Source organism: Palaemon carinicauda, chromosome 1 (assembly GCF_036898095.1).
Source record: "Palaemon carinicauda isolate YSFRI2023 chromosome 1, ASM3689809v2, whole genome shotgun sequence".
Taxonomy (NCBI): domain Eukaryota; kingdom Metazoa; phylum Arthropoda; class Malacostraca; order Decapoda; family Palaemonidae; genus Palaemon; species Palaemon carinicauda.
In genome coordinates, this window is record NC_090725.1 from 86,534,872 (window position 1) to 86,555,403 (window position 20,532).

The window sequence follows — 20,532 nt, forward strand, 5'->3', positions numbered from 1 at the left end:
TACAGAATGAATCACACATGCAAAAATAAATAAACATATACATATATATAGAATAAAATGGAAATATATAAAGTTAAAAAGATCAGTGTCTTGGGAGGAGACTAAAAAACTAGATCGCTAAGGACTACGTTTTCAATCTCTCACTGTACAGTGCCTTGGGATGAGAACAAAAACTAGAACGTGAAGGACTATGTTTTATCCTCTCTCTCTCTCCCTGTACACAGACTTGGGACGAGAGTAAATATCTGAATCGAGAAGAACAATGTAACTCACTCCCAAACTCCCTGTATAGAGACTTGGGACGAGAATAAAGATCTGGATCGTTCTCTCTCTCTCTCTCTCTCTTGTCACTCACAAGAGAATGGCTCACTCACTCTATGTCAATAAAAGGTTATTTGACTAAAGGAAAATACTAAAAGGACTAAGAAATTGAAAATTAACATGTTCCTTTAAATTAGTATTTAAAAAACTTCAGTTTGCAAGAAGAATGAACGGAACGTCAAAATCGATTAACTCTTTCTGCAAAGTGAAACCGTGATTCTCTCTTTCTCTATCGTAACGATAGAGTGCAAACTGCGTAGCATAGATAAAATAAACGTTAGTTCATCTTTGAAAACAGCACGAAGACTATTCAAAGAATAAATTTCTTAAAATATTTCCTAAAAATATTCATCGCATCAATCTAAACAAATATAATATATAAAAGTTGAATGGGCTCAACATTGTTTAACTTCGTTTTCCAAGTCAGTACCACCTACAAAGAATAGGCATAGGTCGCTTATAAACAAAAATATAAAATTTATCACGGTGTTTAGTATAAATGGAAAGAGAATCGAAGAGGCCTAATAAAGGCGGGTGAGATATAAAAAATATAGAGGTAAATCTATAAATATCAACAATAATTTATACAGTAAAGTGATAAAATAAATACTAAAAACTAAAAGCCTTTAACACACTTCTGTACACTGAGGGAAGGGTCGGCCATCTTCTCTCTATAGAAAAACAAGGGTAAAAAATTTTTCTCTCCTTTCAAAAAAATTTCTTTTGAAGATCGTATTGCTTGAGAATAATCCAACACGGCGAAAGCCATAAAACCATGAAAAAAGTACTTCACCAATTAGTTGAAAACTTTGAGGTTAAGCGCGAGCGGAATCAATGTTGTCGTTTCCATCGACAGAGAAGAACTGAATTCCTGGAGAAATATATGCGGTATCTGGCCGATAGTCGGCGCTGGTGGTCACACCCAGCAACCATCATGGCGATCGCTCGCGAGTTTTTGGAATCTGTCGACCGTCGGAGACGTAAGCTATATATATATTCACCAGCTAAGTTTAATATTTAAAACTCTGGTCGGTTGGGAGGAGATCCCAGATACTCCTAAGAAAGTATTTCGAGGTAAGTACTCCATGTTGGAACAATAAGCGATTTACATCTAAAATGAGAATGAACACAAAAAAAATCATGTTACAAATACCACTCCTGAACAAATTAATTTCATGTTGTGAGGCATTACTGTACTGTAAAACCTTAATTTCTGGTGACCCTTAAGGAAATAGTTGTATACAATGCTTGTCAACTTTGGAATAGAGTGCTGCATAGCCTAGTTATGTCAGATTCAGTGGTAGGGGACAGTACACCTTTGACAGAGGCATTAATTCTGAATATGAGGCAGGCATTTGCCTCAAAAGGTGTTCTAGATGGTTGTATATTTTTCTTACCAGGTCCAAGTGATGTAATACTTCTGCCTGGATTTTCTACATCATTATAATTTTGGATGTTACCAAACCTTTTTGTCTTGTTTGATAGTAGTCTTGCATATCCTATACTTATATTCTGCATCTGACTTCTGGATAATTTATCTTATATTTGGCATTATTGGCATTTCTTAGGATTGTAGTTCTGGCTACAATTGGTGCAAACACACCACTCAAGCTCCATACTCTTGAATACAACAGTTGTTACAGCTTTAAATTTTGCATACCCTAGATGAATACCCTAATGTGAAGAAACTGTAGCAAAGCAATTTCTGTTTGAAGAGGCAGACTGTTAGTCTTTCCTTTTCCATTTATATTTGAGATGGTACACGATGATCTTCAAATGTGAGAATGGTCTTAGGTTCTTAAAAGTAAAGGGCTTCAAGGCCATGTCCTACATTTCTTCTTGAATGAAGTCATACATCAGTATTAACGTAAGTTGAACAGAATACATCACAACTAAGAAATTCTTAAGGTTTGGAGGATATTCCCGTGATAATTCAAAACTACAAAGTAACAAACTGCTTCAAGAGGAGGAGCAAAAGAACAAGAAAACACCAGTCACAGTGAATAATCTTAATTGAGGAGCAAACTCATCTGAGTCAGCAAGGTTATCTGGGCTACAATACTGGGTGTCCTTTTTTGTCTAAAAGCAATTATGGCATTATCTATTTAAGGCAAGGTTCATCAACTTAATTACAGTATTTGTAATGATGAAATTTAATTTGCTACCTACAGTGTTTGGCATCTTCTACTGCGTGCAGATTTTGGCTTTTAGAGGTGGGCCTCTAACACAGTATAGATCGATAAGGAGGTCCAACTAAAGTATGTCTCCAGGACATTGTGGACAGTACAATTACAAATCTCAGCTCAGCTGATCATGAGCATGCATTAAAAACTACATTAAATTCCACCAACTAAACACCACAGTAAATCTAGTCCCAAATTTTTCCAAGGGCTCAATTATCATAGTCTGAACAATCATGATACACTTGATAAATTATGGTCAGCAATAAAATGTCCATCTATAGAGTGCTCTGGCATTTCTAAAGTATCCTGTACAGAGCAGTACAGGAATTCTACTCTAGAAACTCGGATTGAAACAAACTTCTCCTTTTCAAATATTACAACTAACAAAGTAATAAACCCGTACATACCACCTTCACCTTCCTTTTTTGGAGGCTTTAATTTCTTCTTGCTTTCCCGTTTTGCTCGAGCAGCATCTTGACGTTCCTTCAGCTTTGCTCTCTTGGCAGCCAAATCCTTACTTTCTTTTGTTTTGGTTGGTGAATCTTTTGTTTCCACAGCCTTCTTTCGTCTCTTGTCTGCAAAAAGAAAAGATTTTATACAATTCTTTGTATCTTACAACAATATTTTTCTTAATGTGTCATGTTCTAATTACTGTACAATTGTGCTACAGTAATAAAAGATAACATTTTCATTTCAAAATACACTGTGCCCGTAATGCAAATATTCAGGAACGCCTTTATTGGATACTGTATAGAGGCCTTAAATCAATTGAGATGTGTCAACTTCATTTACTAGTAAAATAACCTTGACTAGGATCACAAAAATTGTTTAAAATATATTTTTAAAAATTTAATTTCCAAGGAAAACATGGTTTCCATAACTTTCTACATACAAACACAAATGCCTTACTTTGGTGAGGAGGAAATAGCAAGCATCATAAAATAATATTAGTGAAAATCCAAAGATTCCCATAAAAAAAGTTCCATCATACTTACTTCAGCCAAAGCTAGTGGACCATATCATTACCATACTCATCATCAAAATGACAAATTTGAAAGTAATCTGTATTTTTCCTGACGATACAAACCTGTAGCTATTTATTAGGGATTATCTTTCGGCGAACCTGGAAGAATAGCCATCAAGACTTCCAAGTGCTTGATAGCAGGGGTTGTGTTGGGTAGTGGGTTGCCAGCTACCCCTCATGCACACACCAGTGAAACTGAGTCACTTTTTTATTACAAGAAGGACTTATGAGGGACAGGTGATGGCAGGAAAATTTTTATAAATGGCTTCCGGTTTGTATCGTTAAGAAGAATACAAATTACTTCCAACTTTGTCATTTGTTCCAACACTCTACAAACGTTACGCAATTTATTACTGATGATTCATCCATTAGAAAAATGGAAGTCCAACAACTAGCTTGGCCACTGACCCTGGGTTTTCACGTAAAGGCTTGGCATATAGCTAAGAAGAACCCTGACACCTTGCTAAAAACTTTGTGCAATGCACAGATAGCGGCCTTAGTAACCTGCGTGCATGTGGAAAATGACAAATATGTAAGTAATTTGTATTTTTCCAAACATACAAACCTGTAGCTATTAATAGGGATATACTTTCTACGAAGCTGAAAGATGAGCAATGATAATTTTAGCGAGGGATAACTACCCCAACCGCTAGTTAGCGGGTGGGAAGTGGGGGTAGCCCGGCTACCATGCTCACTCACACACCTGGGCTGAGTAACCATTTCACTTTCTGGTAGAATTCTTGGGGGACAGGACTGGCGGGCCAATTTGTATAAATAGCTCTAGGTTTGTATGTTAGGAAAAATACAAGTGACTTACAAATTTGTCATTTCCAACAGTGGTACAAACTCTTTGCTATTTATAGAATGACTTACCTCTTAGGAGGGAGGAAGTCCTCACCAACGGGCCTTGATATTTGACCTGGGGGTCTTTCTTCTTCGACATGGGACCGAAGGTAGTAGGAATCCTACCCTCATTAAATTAGCTGTGCTATGCACAAGTAGCGACCTGCAGAAGCTGTTTGCTTGTGATACTAGCAATGTGGCTGGTCTTAGTAAATAGGATCTTGAGTCATAGGAATCAGAGAGTACTGAGAATGACCAACAACATCCCTCGCAGGGGTACTGAGGTCACAACAAGTATTATTTCTATACTTTGGATACACAAGCAAAATGAATCTTACCTGCAGAGAGGTGAGGTTAGCTGTGCTAAGTTCCGTGGTGCCGAGTTCCCCAAGGGGAAGGTGAAAGGAAGAAGGAAGCCAGTCATTCTTTATTCATTCACCCCAGGCTCACCCGGGTAACCTCAGCCCTTAACCCTCTCCTACTTGTTCATCAAGGAGCTTGAGGTGTTTTAGACCACTTGTTGTGCAGCTACCACATGTCCAATGGACAATGTATGCATGTTCCTATGGGTTACGTGTAGGTCGTTTGATGCTTCCACCCACCAGCTTGCAACGTCATGAGCTCTGGGTTATTTTTGAGGGGAGCCTGGATTGAGAGCAAACTCAATGACCTTACAGATCCAGGAGAAAATTGTATTCCTCGTGACCCACCACTTGACCTTCCCCGTGCTGATACAAGGGGGCGAGCTGCTGCTGTTCTATTAAGGTAACACCCCAGACTCCTCACTCGGCAAAGTACCAGTTGGCCTGGATCTTCAGTTACAGCACGTAGACTCTATTCGGAATGGGCTGAATCTAGGATCCAGCACACCCAGATTCTGAGTCTTTGAAAAAACTCAGGAACGAAGCTGAGTATTACGCCCCCCAACCCTCCTCCTTGAGCAGGAGACATCGGAAGATTGAACATACTGCTCACTGACCCTCTTGGCCGAAGCCAAATCGAGTAGGAATACCGTCTTCAACGTTGGGTACTAGACAGAACAAGGATACCAGGTTACCTAGGAGAAAACACCACTTCAGGACTGAAAGCTCTTCTCATCTGAGGAACATGCTTACTACCTCCCTCCGCATGTGTACTCTGTTGTCTGATGGATAAACTTTCTGTAACTTCGTGTCTATAATCACACCTAGGTATACCAGTCTATGAGAGGGGAGCAGGAATGACATCCCAAGGTTTATCAAGATCCCTATATCCTGACAAAACTCGAGCAGCCTGTCTCGGTATTGAAGAAGGGTCACCATCGAGTCTGCTAGGATCAGCCAGTCATCGAGATTTCTTAGGAGACAAATGCCGATTCTGTGAGCTCAAGATGACAATAGGCCGAACACACTTTCAAAGACCTGGAGTGCTGTGGAAACACTGAAGCACAGCACCTTGAACTGGTATTGCCTGTTCTTGTGTATGATCTAAAGATACTTCCTTGAAGACGGATGGATTGCGATCTAGAAGTACATATCTTTGAAATCTAGGGGGAACATGAAGTCCTGTGGTCTTACCACTTGTATAACCGTGTCTACCATCTCCATCCTGAACGAAGTCTGAAGAACAAACTTGTTCAGAGCCGAGAGATCGATGACTGGTCTCCAGCCTCCAGACAACTTTTTCACAAGAAAGAGTTGACAGAAAAGCCTGAGGAGCCGTCGAGAACCTCTTGGAGAGAGCCCTTCTCCAAGATGGTTTGAACTTTAGCCCAGAGGGCCAGCTCCTTTGTGGATCCCTTTGCGTGGGAGTTCAATGGAACTGGATCCCGAGTCAGTTTAAAGGTTTAAAGGCCGCTCATGAATGGCAGTGGCAAGGGACAGTGACCTTGCCCTATCAAGCATCTCCATCCAAGCTAGGACCAGGGAGGGCCAGGCAATGGCTGCTGATTACTCAGCAGATAGACCTATAGGCTCCCCCAAACTCACATGGCCCTCAACGGTGGGCATGCGAGAGGATTGCCCCCTCCCTAACGGGAACAACCTCTGCTCCTTTCCTCACCACCACTGAATGGTCTGTAGCCCTTTGGATCTTTGCCAGGAAAAGGCTCCTTCGATACCTTCTTGGATGACCCTGCCGTCCTCTTGGTCGAGGGTTTGGTGGATTGAAGCTGTGTCCTGAAAGGTAGAGGAGCTTTACGATAAGACCTATAAGGTAAGGCCTTGTGGAGAAGGGAGTCCTTGGTGGACTTCCTCCATCATTCAGCTGCCATCTTCTAGACCTCTTCTGGCTTAAACAGCGCTGATCGTCAAGGGTGGAGTTTCTGAGCCTAGTGATCTAAGCCTTGGGGACCTGACTGTGGACTCTCAATCACAGCATCCCACCTCTTAAGAATTGCATTCGCCCACAGGCTGACAACCTCACAGGAGAGGAATACCAAGGTGCTAGTGCCCAACAAGAGAAAGGTTTCAAGGACCTCCTTGTAGATTCCTTGGACCAATCCTCGGTGCTGAAAAGGTGGCCCAATGATCCCAACCATAGATTAAGCCACGAAGCAGCCTGCATGGCATACTTCGTCACCTTCTCCATGTCCAGGATCTCAGACGACAAAAGCCAGGCTGAGAGCCCAGAAAGTCTCTCTATTGGGATACCCCTTGAGAGGGCCTCTATGGATGAATCCAGAGGCAATGTTGGAAGGGGCTCCTCCGTGACCTCATAGTCTCTCCTCTTCAGGATCAAGGGAGGTGGGAGGAGTTTGAAGGATGAGCCTCCTCAAAGAGAGCTAGAGGAACCAGCAATTTAAGAAAATGCCTTCTCCCTGGCTGCTGTCAAGTCCTTTAAACTAGGCCAGGGCTGCATTGGTCTTAGGTGGTTGGGTACCATAAACATGGTCCAAGACCGTGTCTTTGCCTTCCCGAGGAGCTGTCTCAGAGTTAACCAACCCATTGATAGCCATCATGCAGGCTAGGACTTGCCAGAAGTGTATTCTGACTCCCTTCGCTCAGCTTCCGAATGAAACTTTGGACTAGCAGCCCTCGGGACCGAGTCATCTTCCGAGTCCATGTCATCATCCACCTTCAAGTTCTCACCCATAGGAGCTTGGGGTGGGATGAGGTTGTCAACTGAGGGAATGTCGTGTGCTGACACTTCTGCTCCTGGGGAAGATCTCCTAGCTTTCTCTTGCATGGGAGTTGCTTGTGCCCTGGAGTTCTCGGGAACCGTCTTGGCGTCCTTAGACACTCTGCGAGACGGCAGGTATTCCTCCAGCAGTGAAGGTCTGGAAGGTACCTGCCGTTCGGTAGAGGTCTGAACCTCTCTTGCAGGAGGTTCCTTGTCCTCCAGCGGTGGTATGGAGACAGGTCAGAGCTCCAATGGCACGACCTCTATAGGAGAGGGTCTGAAGTAAGCCATGAGCGAGATCTCCGCAGAGATCTTAAGCCCCTGCTCTAACAAGGATGATGAAGATCGGCGAGAGGCAGAGTTGGCTCCGGTATTCTCCTCTTCTCCTTTCTGATAAAGACGAGTGTTAACTCTAGGTGAGAGAAATCCTGCTGAGTCCCTGCACCTCCCCTCGCAGCTTTTGATGGGTGAGAGAACCATGGAGGCTCTGAAGCCCTGCTAGAAATGGGTCTCCTCCTAGGGTCCATTGGAAAAGCAGAAGAGGACACCGACTTTTCCAAAGGAATCCTTGGGGTGGAAGCTACTTTCGACCTCTGTTTAGGAGGTTGTGTTGGAGGCACGAACCTCTGCCCTTGCTAAGTTGTGTCAACCCTGCCTGACTGACGGCTTTGACCACGGTGTCAGACCATGAAGGTGGCTTCCCTACAGTTGACAGGTCTGGGGTGTCCTTGGGGAAGCCTGGTGGTGGAGATCGCCTCCTTTAGGAACGCTGCCTCAGTACCTGGAACCGAGGGGAAGAAGGTTGCTTGCCTTGATCAATCCGCACAGGCATCTGCATGTCTTCCTGGGGGGATAAGAACACAAGCAAACTTATACGATGGTTCCCTGAACCTTTCGGGGAAGGGAATAGGTCGTCTGCCTCTTTCTGGCGAAACTTGACAAGGTGTAGACTGCTCCACTACTGCTGCTCCCTCTCTGCTTGGTTGTTGGGGTACCAGACCTTGATTGCTCGAGGGAGCGCATGAAGTGCGCGTGAAAGAATGGAAATCGTGAAAGAGAACTTCAAAAGGAAGGGTAGACCTTGGAAACCTCCAACAGGCTGGAGAATGACGATCACGCACTGGAGATCGACAACAGGTGAGCGTCGTCGCGCAGGAGGGACACGTTGGCGAGCAATGCGCATGAAAGACTTGTTGGCAAGCAACCTACTGGCAATCGGCGAGCAGGCGAATGACGAGTCGGAGAGCGGTGAGCAATAGAGCGTCATACTGACGAGCGGTGAGATGGCGAGTAGCGAGATGAAGCGTGGCGCGCTGACGAGCGCTGGGCACCTGAGCGTCGTCAGGTAGGAGATCGTCTAGGTGGAGGACAAGATGGCGAACGACGGGTTGGCAAACAGAGAGCTGGTGAGAGGTGTGTTGAAGAACGGCAATCAAGAGAGGACAAGTGATAGCGAACAAAAGAGCAGTGGGCAGAGGTAGAGCATCCAGAAGGTGAATAACAATCACAGGCTGGCTAACGACAATCTGCAGAGTGACGATCACAAGAGGTTGAGTGACGAGCAAGAGCCAGCGAATGACAATCACGAGCAAGAAAATGGCGAAATCATCAGTCTTGGGAACTGGAGCACTGCCTAATGGAGGGCGAGGACAAAGGTCTGATCCCGCATAGAGGACTTCAGTCCCTGGTGGACAAAGAGATCCGAGGGTGGCGTGTGAGGTCTCGTTGTCAGCAGAAGATCATCATTGGGATGCGAGGGGGTGTGCTGGTCTCATTGGCACGTATGGCTAGCAAGAGCAGGATAGGCTAGAGGTGGGTCTCGCAGACAGCCAGAGGGTCAATAACAGCACCTGCTGGTGACAGGACTTCCACTTCGGAGGACACCGTAGAAAGAACCCTCTGGGCCCTGCGCTGCAGAAGTTCCATGAGTACATCCTTGGAAGGAGGCTCAGCCACACCCAGCGACGGCCAAACGGGCAACAAATCAGAGAGTGAGGACTCCCTCAAGGGCGGGGGCAAAGCTTCTTCTCTAGGGGAAGCAGCAACGTCCTTGGATCACCGAGGTTGCCCTGGAGTAATTAATTTGGTTTACGCTCCTACTCGACCGCCAAACAAGCAGGAGCTTTGGAAAGAGACCGACGGGAGTTAGAGAAGATGTCTGAGGTTACTTCGCCCTTGAGGAAGACACCGAAGGCAAAGAATTCCTCCTGAGCTACTACTTCTGCTGGCACCAAAATCTCTCCAACTGGGAGGTAGACCACTCCCTACCCTCCTCACAGGTGTTACCCTGGTCATACCAGCCCTGCAGGTCGGACACAATGAATGGGGGTCAGTCTAGAAGGAGGACATGAGGGTACTGCAAGAGCGGCCCTCAGTCCCTGGACAAGTCCGTATGAGGACGCAGAAGAAGAAACACACACACCTGAAAAAAGAATCAGAATATAATAGCCAAGTCTTTTGAGAGCAAAGAGCAGACATGTCCATTCTCCTCAGCCCAAAAAAAGTGATTTGGTTTCACTGGTGTGTGAGTGAGAGGGGTAGCTGGCAACTCCCACTACCACAGCTAACTAGTGGTTTGGGTAGTTACAACCTCACTAAGAAGTCTTAATGGCTAGTCTTCCAGCTTCGCCAAAAGATAATCCGTAATAAACTAAATAAGGTTTGTAGAGCATCGGAACAAATAATATTTACATCAGCTCTTCCCTTCACAAGGTTAATTGAGAAATGTGACCTATTCCCTGCTCTATCCTGAGCTCCCATCTGGTCTGTTAAGACAATTGAACTCACTTTTCCACAATTTACTAGCCTTTCTTTCATGCTAGTCCTTCAACTTCAATGTCTACAGCTTTTCTGACCAACTATTTCTTGTCCCTTCTCATGTCCAAGCCTACCTTCAAGACTCTGGAAACCTAACTCGGTGTCCCTTCCTCATTCATAATAAATTCATTTATAAAGGAGGATCTTGGGTTACGATATCGACTTACATTTCATGGTTACATCACACACCTCCCATAAATCATAAATTAAGAAAATAAGTTTCAACTTCAGGCGTTAGCATTATAAATATGCAAGTGCAGTTTTACAATATGACAAATTCGGAGATAATTTGTATTTTTCCTAACCATACAAACCTTGGCTATTTACATAGGGTTTACTTTCGGCGTAGCTGAAAATGACGAGCCATTAGATTTTTAACGAGGGTTAACTACCCCCGCGCTAGTTAGCAAGGGGGTAGGGGAAGGGGTAGCTTGCTACCCCTCCCCCCCACACCGGTGAAATGCCTCACTTCACTTAGAGGTAGGACTTGTCTTGGGGGACAGGGCTGGCGGGCAAATATGTGTAAATAGCTAAAGTTTGTATGGTTAGGAAAAATACAAATTATCTCCGAATTTGTCATTTGTTCCGTAACCGAAATACAAACCACGCTATTTACATAGGGTGACTTACCCCTTAGGATGGGTGAAAAGTCCCTAGCCTTACTGGCTTTGGCTTTACCCGGGGACTCAGAATCCGAGTGAGTAGCACTCGAGAAAAAGAGTCCCTGCACCTCGCAAGTTCCTTGCTCCGCAAGGAACGTGTGGCCTACATAAGTTTGTGTGTGGAGGAAGAGTGTGACTCGTCCTAAGAAGTTGACCTGGAGTCCTTTAGATGGAAATCTAGGCTAGGACGTTCCCAATACCACCTCGTCAGGGTATGGGGGACGCGACAGTATTAACTTAATACTAGGAACACAAGGGAGCATGGTTTACCTGCAGAGGTTGAGGTCAGCTATGCAGAGACTAGGATGCTGCTTTCCCCAAGAGGGGAGGATGAAGAAAGAAGTAAGGGCCAGACATACTCTTTCATTCACGCAGACTGAGACCGGGTAACAATGCCCTCAACCTTCTGCTACCTGAGGTTAGACTAGCTGTTGTGCAGCCACCACGGGGCCGATAGAAAAGGTACCGAGGCTACTTTGAGTCACGTCCTGCAGGTAGTGGGCTGTGAAAGTTGTTTGACGCTTCCAGACCCCAGCTTGTAGCACCTGCGTCACAGAGAAGTTTCTCTTAAAGGCCAAGGACGTAGCAATGCCCCTGACGTCGTGTGCCCTAGGGCGACGTGACGGAGGAGGGTCAGGATTCAAGGCGTGATGGAGAACCCTTCGAATCCAAGCCGAGATGGTGTTCTTGGTGACCCTCCTCTTAGTCCTTGCCGTGCTTACAAACAACGCTTGCACACGGGGACGAACTGCAGCTGTCCTCTTCAAGTAACGCCTCAGACTCCTCACTGGGCATAATAGCAGATGGTCTGGGTCACTTGTTACAGAACGGAGACTCGTGACCCTGAAGGAGTCGAACCGTGGGTCCGGCACTCCAGGGTTCTGAGTCTTGGCAACAAACTCAGGGACGAACCTGAACGTTACCTCCCCCAATCCCCTTGAATGGGCGATGTGGTATGAGAGACCATGAAGTTCACTAACTCGTTTGGCAGAGGCCAACGCGAGTAGGAAAGCCGTCTTCCAAGTCAGGTGGCGATCAGAGGCCTGGCGTAATGGTTCGAAGGGAGGTCTCTTCAGAGCCCTGAGAACCCGAACCACGTTCCATGGAGGAGGTCTCACTTCCGACTGAGGGCAGGTAAGCTCATAGCTACATATGAGTAAGGAAAGTTCTAGCGAGGAAGAAATGTTCACTCCTTTCAGCCTAAAGGCCAGGCTTAAGGCTGAGCGACAGCCTTTCACCGCCGAGACCGAAAGGCGCAATTCTTCCCGCAAATACACGAGGAACTCCGCTATTGCTGGAATAGTGGCATCGAGTGCAGAGATACCCCTCCCATGACACCAACCACAGAAGACTCTCCACTTCGCCTGGTAGACTCCCACGGAGGACTTTCGCAGGTGACGAGACATTCTTTCCGCAACCTGCTGCGAAAAGCCTCTCTCCGTGAGGAGACGCTGGATAGTCTCCAGGCGTGAAGCCGAAGCGAGGCTACGGCTTTGTGGAAGATGTTGCAATGTGGCTGTCTGAGTAGCTCGTGTCGTGGGGGAAGTTCCTTCGGAAGTTCCGTCAGGAGTTGCAGAAGGTCCGGGAACCATTCCGCGTGATGCCATAGCGGAGCTATTAAGGTCATAGACAGGTTGACCGATAGTCTGGTACTGTTGAGCACCCTTCTCATCAGACAAAACGGTGGGAAGGCGTACACGTCGATGTTGTCCCACCACTGTTGGAAAGCATCCTGCCAGAGAGCCTTGGGGTCCAGGACTGGGGAGCAGTACAGAGGCAGCTTGAAATTTAAGGCCGTCGGGAACAGGTCCACCGTCGGGGAACCCCACAAAGTCAGGACTTTGTTGGCTATCTGAGGATCCAAAGACCACTCGGTACTCACTATCTGCGAAGCTCTGCTCAGACTGTCGGCGAGCACATTCCTCTTGCCAGGAATGAAGCGAACTGATAGTGTTATCGAGTGGACTTCGGACCACCTCAGAATCTCTACTGCAAGATGGGATAGCTGTTGTGAAAAGGTACCTCCCTGCTTGTTGATATAAGCCACTACCGTGGTGTTGTCGCTCATCACCACCACGGAGTGGCCCGCCAGGGTCCATTGGAACTGCTGAAGAGCCAGATGCACGGCCTTCAGCTCTAGCAGGTTGATGTGTAGGTACTTTTCTGATTCTGACCAAAGGCCTGAGGTCCTCTGGCTCAGAATGTGGGCCCCCCACCCTTCTTTTGACGCGTCCGAAGTGTCAAATTCGGGGGAAGGACGAGAAGATCCACTCCCTTTCGTAGGTGTTCGTCGATCACCCACCACTGCAGGTCCGCCTGTTCCGTGGGTCCTGTAGGGACCAGAGAGTCCGGGGAATCGGAGCCTTGACTCCACCAGGACTTGAGCCACCATTGCAGGGATCTCATCCTGAGACGGCAGTTCGGGACCAGACGGGCCAGGGAGGCTAGGTGACCTAAAAGACGTAACCATGATTGGGCTGGAAGTTCTTCCCGCCTGAGGAAGGGCTCTGCCACCCTCCTCAGCCTTGCTATCCGGTCGTCTGATGGAAAGGATTTGTGGAGATTGGTGTCTAATAACATGCCTAAATAAATCAGTCGCTGGGACAGCTGCAGAGAGGACTTCTCGAGATTTACCATGATCCCCAGATCTTGGCAAAGTCCCAGAAGCCTGTCTCGGTGTCGAAGAAGGGTCGACTCCGAGTCTGCCAGGATCAGCCAGTCATCCAGATATCGGAGGAGACGGATGCCGTTCCTGGGCGCCCATGACGAAATCAGGGTAAACACTCTGGTGAACACCTGAGGTGCTGTGGAGACACCGAAGCACAGTACCTTGAACTGGTAGGTCTTGCTGTCTAGGCTGAATCTCAAGTACTTCCTGGAAGACGGATGGATTAGGATCTGGAAGTACGCGTCCTTCAGATCCAGTGTGCACATGAAGTCTTGTGGTCTCACTACAAGTCTGACCGTGTCCGCTGTCTCCATGCTGAACGAAGTTTGTTTGACAAACTTGTTCAGAGCTGAGAGATCGATGATGGGTCTCCAGCCTCCAGACGCCTTCTTTACAAGAAAGAGTCAACTGAAGAAGCCTGAGGAGCCGTCAACGACCTCTAGGAGAACATCCTTCTTGAGCATGGTCTCGACTTCTGCCCGAAGGGCTAGCCCCTTTGCCGATCCCATGGCATAGGAGCTCAACGACACTGGATTTGCTGTCAGGGGAGGTTGAGATGTTGTGAATGGGACGCGATAACCTTGGCCGATCACAGAGACCGTCCAAGAATCGGCCCCATGTTGCTGCCTCCTGTGCACGCAACTTTGTAGGCATCCCCCCACAGGTGGACACGCGGGGGGACTGCCACTCCTAGCGTTTACGGCCACGGCCACTCCCTCTAGGAGTCTTGCCTCCCTTGACAGGAAAGGGCTGAGGCTTAGACACCTTCGTCTTAGCTGCCGGAGCCTGCTTCGGTGTCCTGCGAGGCTGCTGTTGTGGAGCTGGAGGCTTGTAGGGCTGAGATGTGAGGGCCCTTTGGAGGAGCGAATCCTGGTTCGACTTCCTCCACCTCTTAGCTATGCGTTCCACATCCTTGGGCTCAAACAAGCTTCCTCCAAGTATGGAGGAGTGTCTGAGCCTGCAGACATCCACGGCGGGGACCTTCGGATGGAACTTCTCGGTCAACGCATCGCGTCGCTTTAAGATCGAGTTGGCTCACAAGTTGGTAACCTGGTGGGCCAGGAACTCGATGGAGCGAGTGCCCGAGAGGAGGAAGGTCTCCAGGCCCTTCCTATTGCTCTCCTTAGACAAGTCCTCGGAGCGCAATAGGATGCCCAGAGAACCCAGCCAGACGTCCAGCCACGAAGTGGCCTGCATGTCACACTTCGCGACCTTCTCCTGGCTAAGGATCTCTGAAGCCGAGAATGTCACCTGCCGGGAGGAGAGCTTCTGAAGAGGAGAGCTTCTGAAGAGGAGTTCCCCTTGTGAGCTCTTCCACCGAGTGGTGGAGGGGAAGAGTTACGCTGGACTCTCCCATGATCTCAAAATACCTCCTCTGCTGTAAACGAGGAGGTGGGAGGAGTCTGTTCCCGGCAGAGGAACGGCTGGAGGAGGCGAGATCCGAGAGCTGAGCTTCGACCTTGTCTCTGGCACTCTTCACCCCCTGGGACCAAGGCAAAGCGGCGCTATCCTTGCCTTCGCGAGGGGCGATCTCCGGGTCCTTGAACCTGTTGAGTTGCCTCATCAGATTCAAGACCTGTCAGAAGGCATGTTCAGACTCATGCTGCTCTCCTCCCTGTGGACTGGCAGCTAAGTCTCCCGTCCCCAGAGGCTCTTCTTGGGGAGACACGTGGACGTTCTCCCGGGGTCTGGTTGGCTCTGGACGAATCCGTGAAGACGACTTAGGAATCGTCTTTGGAGTCCTTGGGTTCCCTCCTGGGCAGGATACAGGACTCCAGCAAAGAGGCCTGGAAGGTACCTTCCACGCGAGACTTTTCTCTTCCTCGAGGTGGGGTTCCTCCCATTGGTGCCGTGGGAGAGGCCCTCGCCTCGCTGGACTCTCCTGAGGATGGAAAAGCTTCGTCCACAGGAGGAGAAAACGACCGCAAAGGGGATGGAGCCTTCCTGACGGACCTCTTAGGAGCCAACTTCTCCCTGGGAGAAGTCACTACGAAGTCCACTCCACGGGGGCGAGTCTGTCTTTGGCTTGAGTCCCAGATCAGCGAGGGCTGGCTACACAGCCTGCACCACCGCTTTCATCAGGTGACCAAACCAAGACTGACGGGTGTCGGACGCAGTGTCAGTAATCCCCGCTGGAGGGAAGGGGATCTCCTGATCCTTCGCAGTGGATGCAACAGGGCCTACCTGGAAAGAAGAAAGGGAAGAATGTTGCCTAGACCTCTCCGGAGACTCTTCCTGGTCCTGGGTGAGAGACCTGCGCTTGCGCGGTGGCGATCCTGATGGCGATCTGGAAGTATGAAGTACGCGTCCCTGCCGCAGGCACGAACTGCGGAACCCGGCGAGAACGGGGGTCCAGCTGGCGCGATGGGGCATTCAAGGGATCGCGCGCGGGGGGCTGCTGGAGCGCGGGCGCACAGTTGCGCGGGGATAAACGAGTGCGGGCGCGCTGGCGAGGGGGCGTGCAGGTGAATAAGCGCGAGAGGGTAGAGGAGATCGCTGTCTGTCAGGAGAATGGTGAAGCGCAGGAGATCGACGGCGCACTGAAGATCTATGGCGCGTGGGCGAGCGATGGCGCGTTGGCGAACGCTGGCGCGTAGGCGAGCAATGGCGCGTAGTACGTGCAGGCGAACACAGGCGATTTAGCGCGTGTGCGCGTCGGAGACCTGTGACGATCCGGTGTCCTGGGCGCGCTGGCGAGCGCTTGCGCACAGGCGAAGGACCGCGCGGGTGCTCAGGAGATCGTTGGCGCGCAGGAGGGTGTCGACGCGCAGTCAGCTGGGGCGCAGGATCAGGTGGCGAAGAAACGCGCAAGGGCGAACGAACGCGGTCGGGCTCAGAAGATGAAGACCCGTGGGCACGTGGGCGTGCAGGAACTCTTGAAGTGCGCACCGGGGAGCGTGCGCTCTGTTGCCCAGGCGAAGATGGGCGCACAGGAGCGCGAGGACGAGGCGAAGGAGTAAAGTCCTTGCCTGCGTCCAGATCCGAAGATCTAGGGCGCGTGGGCGAGCATTGGCGCGCATCAGGAACAAGGTGCGCAGGTGCGCGCTGACAAGCAGGAGATCGTGTGCGCTCAGGAGACCGATGGCGCGTCTGACGCGTAGCAGGAACAGAAGGGCGCTGACGGCTAACAGGGGAGCGCTGGCGAGCAGGAGAGAGCTGGCGAGCAGGCGAGCGCTGGCAAGGCGAGTCTGATGGCTGCAACTCGGGAGAGCGCTTGTGCGCTACTGCGCGCAGCTGAGCGCACAGCGGAACCCTGACGCGCAAGGGAATTGCCCACACCGTAGGCGACATCCCTTTGCCCCGAAGGGACCGGTGCCCGTCGGGTGACGGGATGAGAAGGCGCCTGCAGCGCATCTGCAACCAGAGGTGAAGGTAGGCCGGAAGGACTGGAAGGTCTGGCAGGCGTAGGAGATCACGAGGTATCTGCGGAGAGGTCCAAGGACGTGGCTGCTACTGTCAGCTTCCGACGAGGAGAATCCTCTGCGGGGGAAGGCGGCGGAGACGACTCGAAGAGGCGCCTCTTCACTCCCTTATAGGGAGAGGGGAGGCCCCGGCGGCGAAGAGGAGGACGAGCCTTACGGCGAAGGCGGCCACGAGGAAGGTCATCCACATCGTCGGTCCTCCGAAGAGGAGTCTCTGTCAGTGCGCTCCCCCGGGGAGGAGACGCACCCGCAGGAGAGACCGTGGGATTCAACTTCCCTTCGAAGGATGTTCGGAAGGGGAGGCAGAGCCTTCAGCAACGTCCGCAACAGCAGCAGCAGCAGAGGTTTGACCAGACCCATCGGAAGCCTCTGCCACAACCACGTCGACAATAGACAGAGGGTCTACCTCTGCTATTACCGGCGATTTTTGACAGCAGCCCCCAACTGGATAAGGTCAAACAGGGCTTCCTTGGAGGGCAAGCCCTTAAGCCCCAAGGAAGCCCAAAGCTGAAAGAGATCATCATTAGAAACAGCATGGTCATCATAATGAGAATCAAAATCCTCCCCCGGAGGAGGAGGGGGAGCCGCCCCGCTATGGGAGGCAACGCCTTCTCCCGCACCCCGAGATTGGGAAACAGAACAATGGCCTATGCTACCACTCGACGGTCTCTCACGAGAGGCCGACCGAGTGGGAGCTTCGGAGGGGGTTTGGGCGGCGGAAGAAGAGTCCTTGGAGCCTTCCTTCTTCAAGGCAACCCTTGAAGGAGAAAGGTCTCTCTTGGACTTCTTCTTACGCCGCCGGGCAAACCTCTCCCACTGGGAGGTAGACCACTCCCTGCCCTCACTACACGTTAAGTCTCTAGCACACCGTTGACCTCGACACTGCGGGCAAAGGGTGTGAGGATCCGTCTCGACCGCCAACATGAAGGTGCCACAGGGGCCGCCGGAGTCCAGGGCATTTGCGCATAATTGCGATGAAGGTAGAGGCCAACTTCCAAACGCACAAAGTCTGAGAAAAAGAAAAAACAGATTAAGGCTGTCAAAAGCGAGGACGAAAGACAGACACGTCTGCTCATCGTCCGAGCCAAAAGTGAAGTGAGACATTTCACCGGTGTGTGGGGGGGGGAGGGGTAGCAAGCTACCCCTTTCCCTACCCCCTTGCTAACTAGCGCGGGGGTAGTTAACCCTCGTTAAAAATCTAATGGCTCGTCATTTTCAGCTACGCCGAAAGTAAACCCTATATAAATATACGTGGTTTGTATTTCGGTTACGGAACAAATCTCTTTTTGATGGTAGAATAAAACTAGCATCAAGCTTCTTTCGATTGCTGTTGGCATGCTGTTTTAGATTGTTGATTCTCCTGTGCTTGGGAGTACACCATACTAGGTTGTAGTTACTTTGAACTTGTGCGTAAGCTATCCAAGTTGAAGTTTCTTTGAGCTTGTGCGTAGGCTATCTGGATTGTAACTTTCTGTACTTTTCTGGTAATTTTTGCCTGTTAGTTTTTGCACTTCATCATGGCTCCCAAAGAGAGATCAGACTTTAATGCTAGTGCATCAAAGACAGGAAAACCATAACAAGGAAGGGAAAATTTGACATCTTGAAACAAGCAAAAAAAGAAAATGGAGAAACACCAAAAATGTCCAACCAAGCTGTTTAACTGTGACAACCATTATCAAGGATAAAGATTATGTGAAGGGATCTGCTCCTATGATATTGACAGTGATTACGAAGCATTATAGTGGTCACTATTTTTATTAGCAAGATGGAAAGGTTGTTAGGTCTTTGGTTGGAAGACCAGAGTTAACGGTGCGGAAAGGAAATAAGGAAATAAATAAACGATATGTGAAATAATGAAGAATTAAAATAAAAAATTTTAAAAACAGTAACAAGAGCAAAACAGATATTTCATATATAAACTATATATCAAATTCTTAGCAATTTGTATTTTTCCTAGCATACTTACTGTACCACGGACTACTCTCTCAGGAGTTACTCTTTAGTTTAAACTTGCGACCAGAAAATTTTTCCCCCAACCAGGACTCCATTCCAGGCGAGAGGCATAAGGCCTCAGTCCGGTAAAATGCCCCAGGGTATGTTCCCTGCGCAAAGCGACCTTCCACTGTCTTTGACCCACAATGCACCAAGAAGAAGGCTGTGTCAGGCCTAATAAGGACAGGGCAAAGATCACCCTTCGTACTCGAACCAGGTGCCACCGTTGCCTCAGTGCCAGCTACTTCCGAGAACTAGCGGGGTATGTAGGGTGGGACATACTTCGAGAGTAGTCCATGGTAAGTATGCTAGGAAAAATACAAATTACTAAGAATTTGATATTTGTTACGATGCATTGTAACCACGGACTACTCTCTCAGGAGACTTAGGCTTCGGAGGTGGGAACTGAAACGAGGAAGGGGTGGTAGACAAGGTGATATGGAAGGCCTGTTGGGGAAAAAACTCCAAGAAACCTGCAATAACACTCACTCAAGTTGGGGGACATCCATCGACGTAGAACTGTCATACGTGCCATGTAGGGGGGGTATGGAACTCACTGCGTTTCCCACCTAGGACGTTAACACTGTGTGCAAGTCGTGGCATTAAATCCCCTGTAGTGCCACCACGATGGGGCCGAGTCTGTACTCATCGCGAGACACTAAGGAGCAGTCTTTCAGGTAATGGGAAGTGAAGGTGTTCTGTCTCTTCCACACACCTGCTTTATGAACTTGTGCCACTGACATATTCTTAGAAAAGACCATCGATGTACTGATGGACCTGATATCATGGGGCCTGGCAGACGAGGGTGCCGGCTTGCCCTTCGCTATATACGCCCTTCGAATTACCTCCCTGAGCCAGTAGGAAATCGTGTTCTTCGAAATCGCCTTCCTCACTTTGCCTGTGGAGACAAACAGGTGTTTCATGGAGGGCCTTAAGCGGGACGTCAATGCCAGGTACTTTCGTAGAGCACTAACCGGACACAGCAAAAGGTCCTCTGAGTCACCTGACTTAGGGATGGCTGCCATCACCACCTCCGAGAACCTTGGATCTGAGACCACTGGGTTCTGGGTCTAGGCTACGAAGGAAGGCACAAAGGTTAGGATTGCCTCCTTCCAGCCAATGGAGTGACTAACGTTGGCTGCCAGCCCATGCAATTCGCCCACCCTTTTGGAAGAGGCCAGGGCGAGGAGGAACACAGTCTTCAGGGTCAATTCTCTGTCCAGGTCCTGCCGCAAGGGCTTGAACGATGGTTTCTCGAGGGAGTCCAAGACCAAGAGGACATCCCACTCAGGAGCCATCAGGGAATGAGGAGGGCAGGACTGCTCAAAACTCTTGATAAGCATGGACAGTTACCTGGAACCAACCAGGTCTATTCCTCTTAACCACGCCACCTGTCCCAAGGAAGCTCTGACCCCTTTGATGGATGGCACCGACATGTTCCTATCTAGACGTAGGTGAACCAAGTAATCTGCTATTGCCGGGATGGAGGCTCCTATGGGCT

The 20,532-nt window shown here is 49.1% G+C and overlaps 1 protein-coding gene across 2 annotated transcripts in view; it reads right to left on the reverse strand.

Moving 5' to 3' along the window:
• Ythdc1 (YTH domain containing 1) overlaps positions 1-20,532 on the reverse strand; it is a 305,795-nt gene that overhangs the window by 256,166 nt on the left and 29,097 nt on the right. For both annotated transcript variants that reach the window (XM_068382583.1, XM_068382575.1), the window contains exon 3: positions 2,912-3,079. In XM_068382583.1, the coding sequence (XP_068238684.1) occupies positions 2,912-3,079 (168 nt within the window). The remainder of the gene's footprint in view (positions 1-2,911; positions 3,080-20,532) is intronic.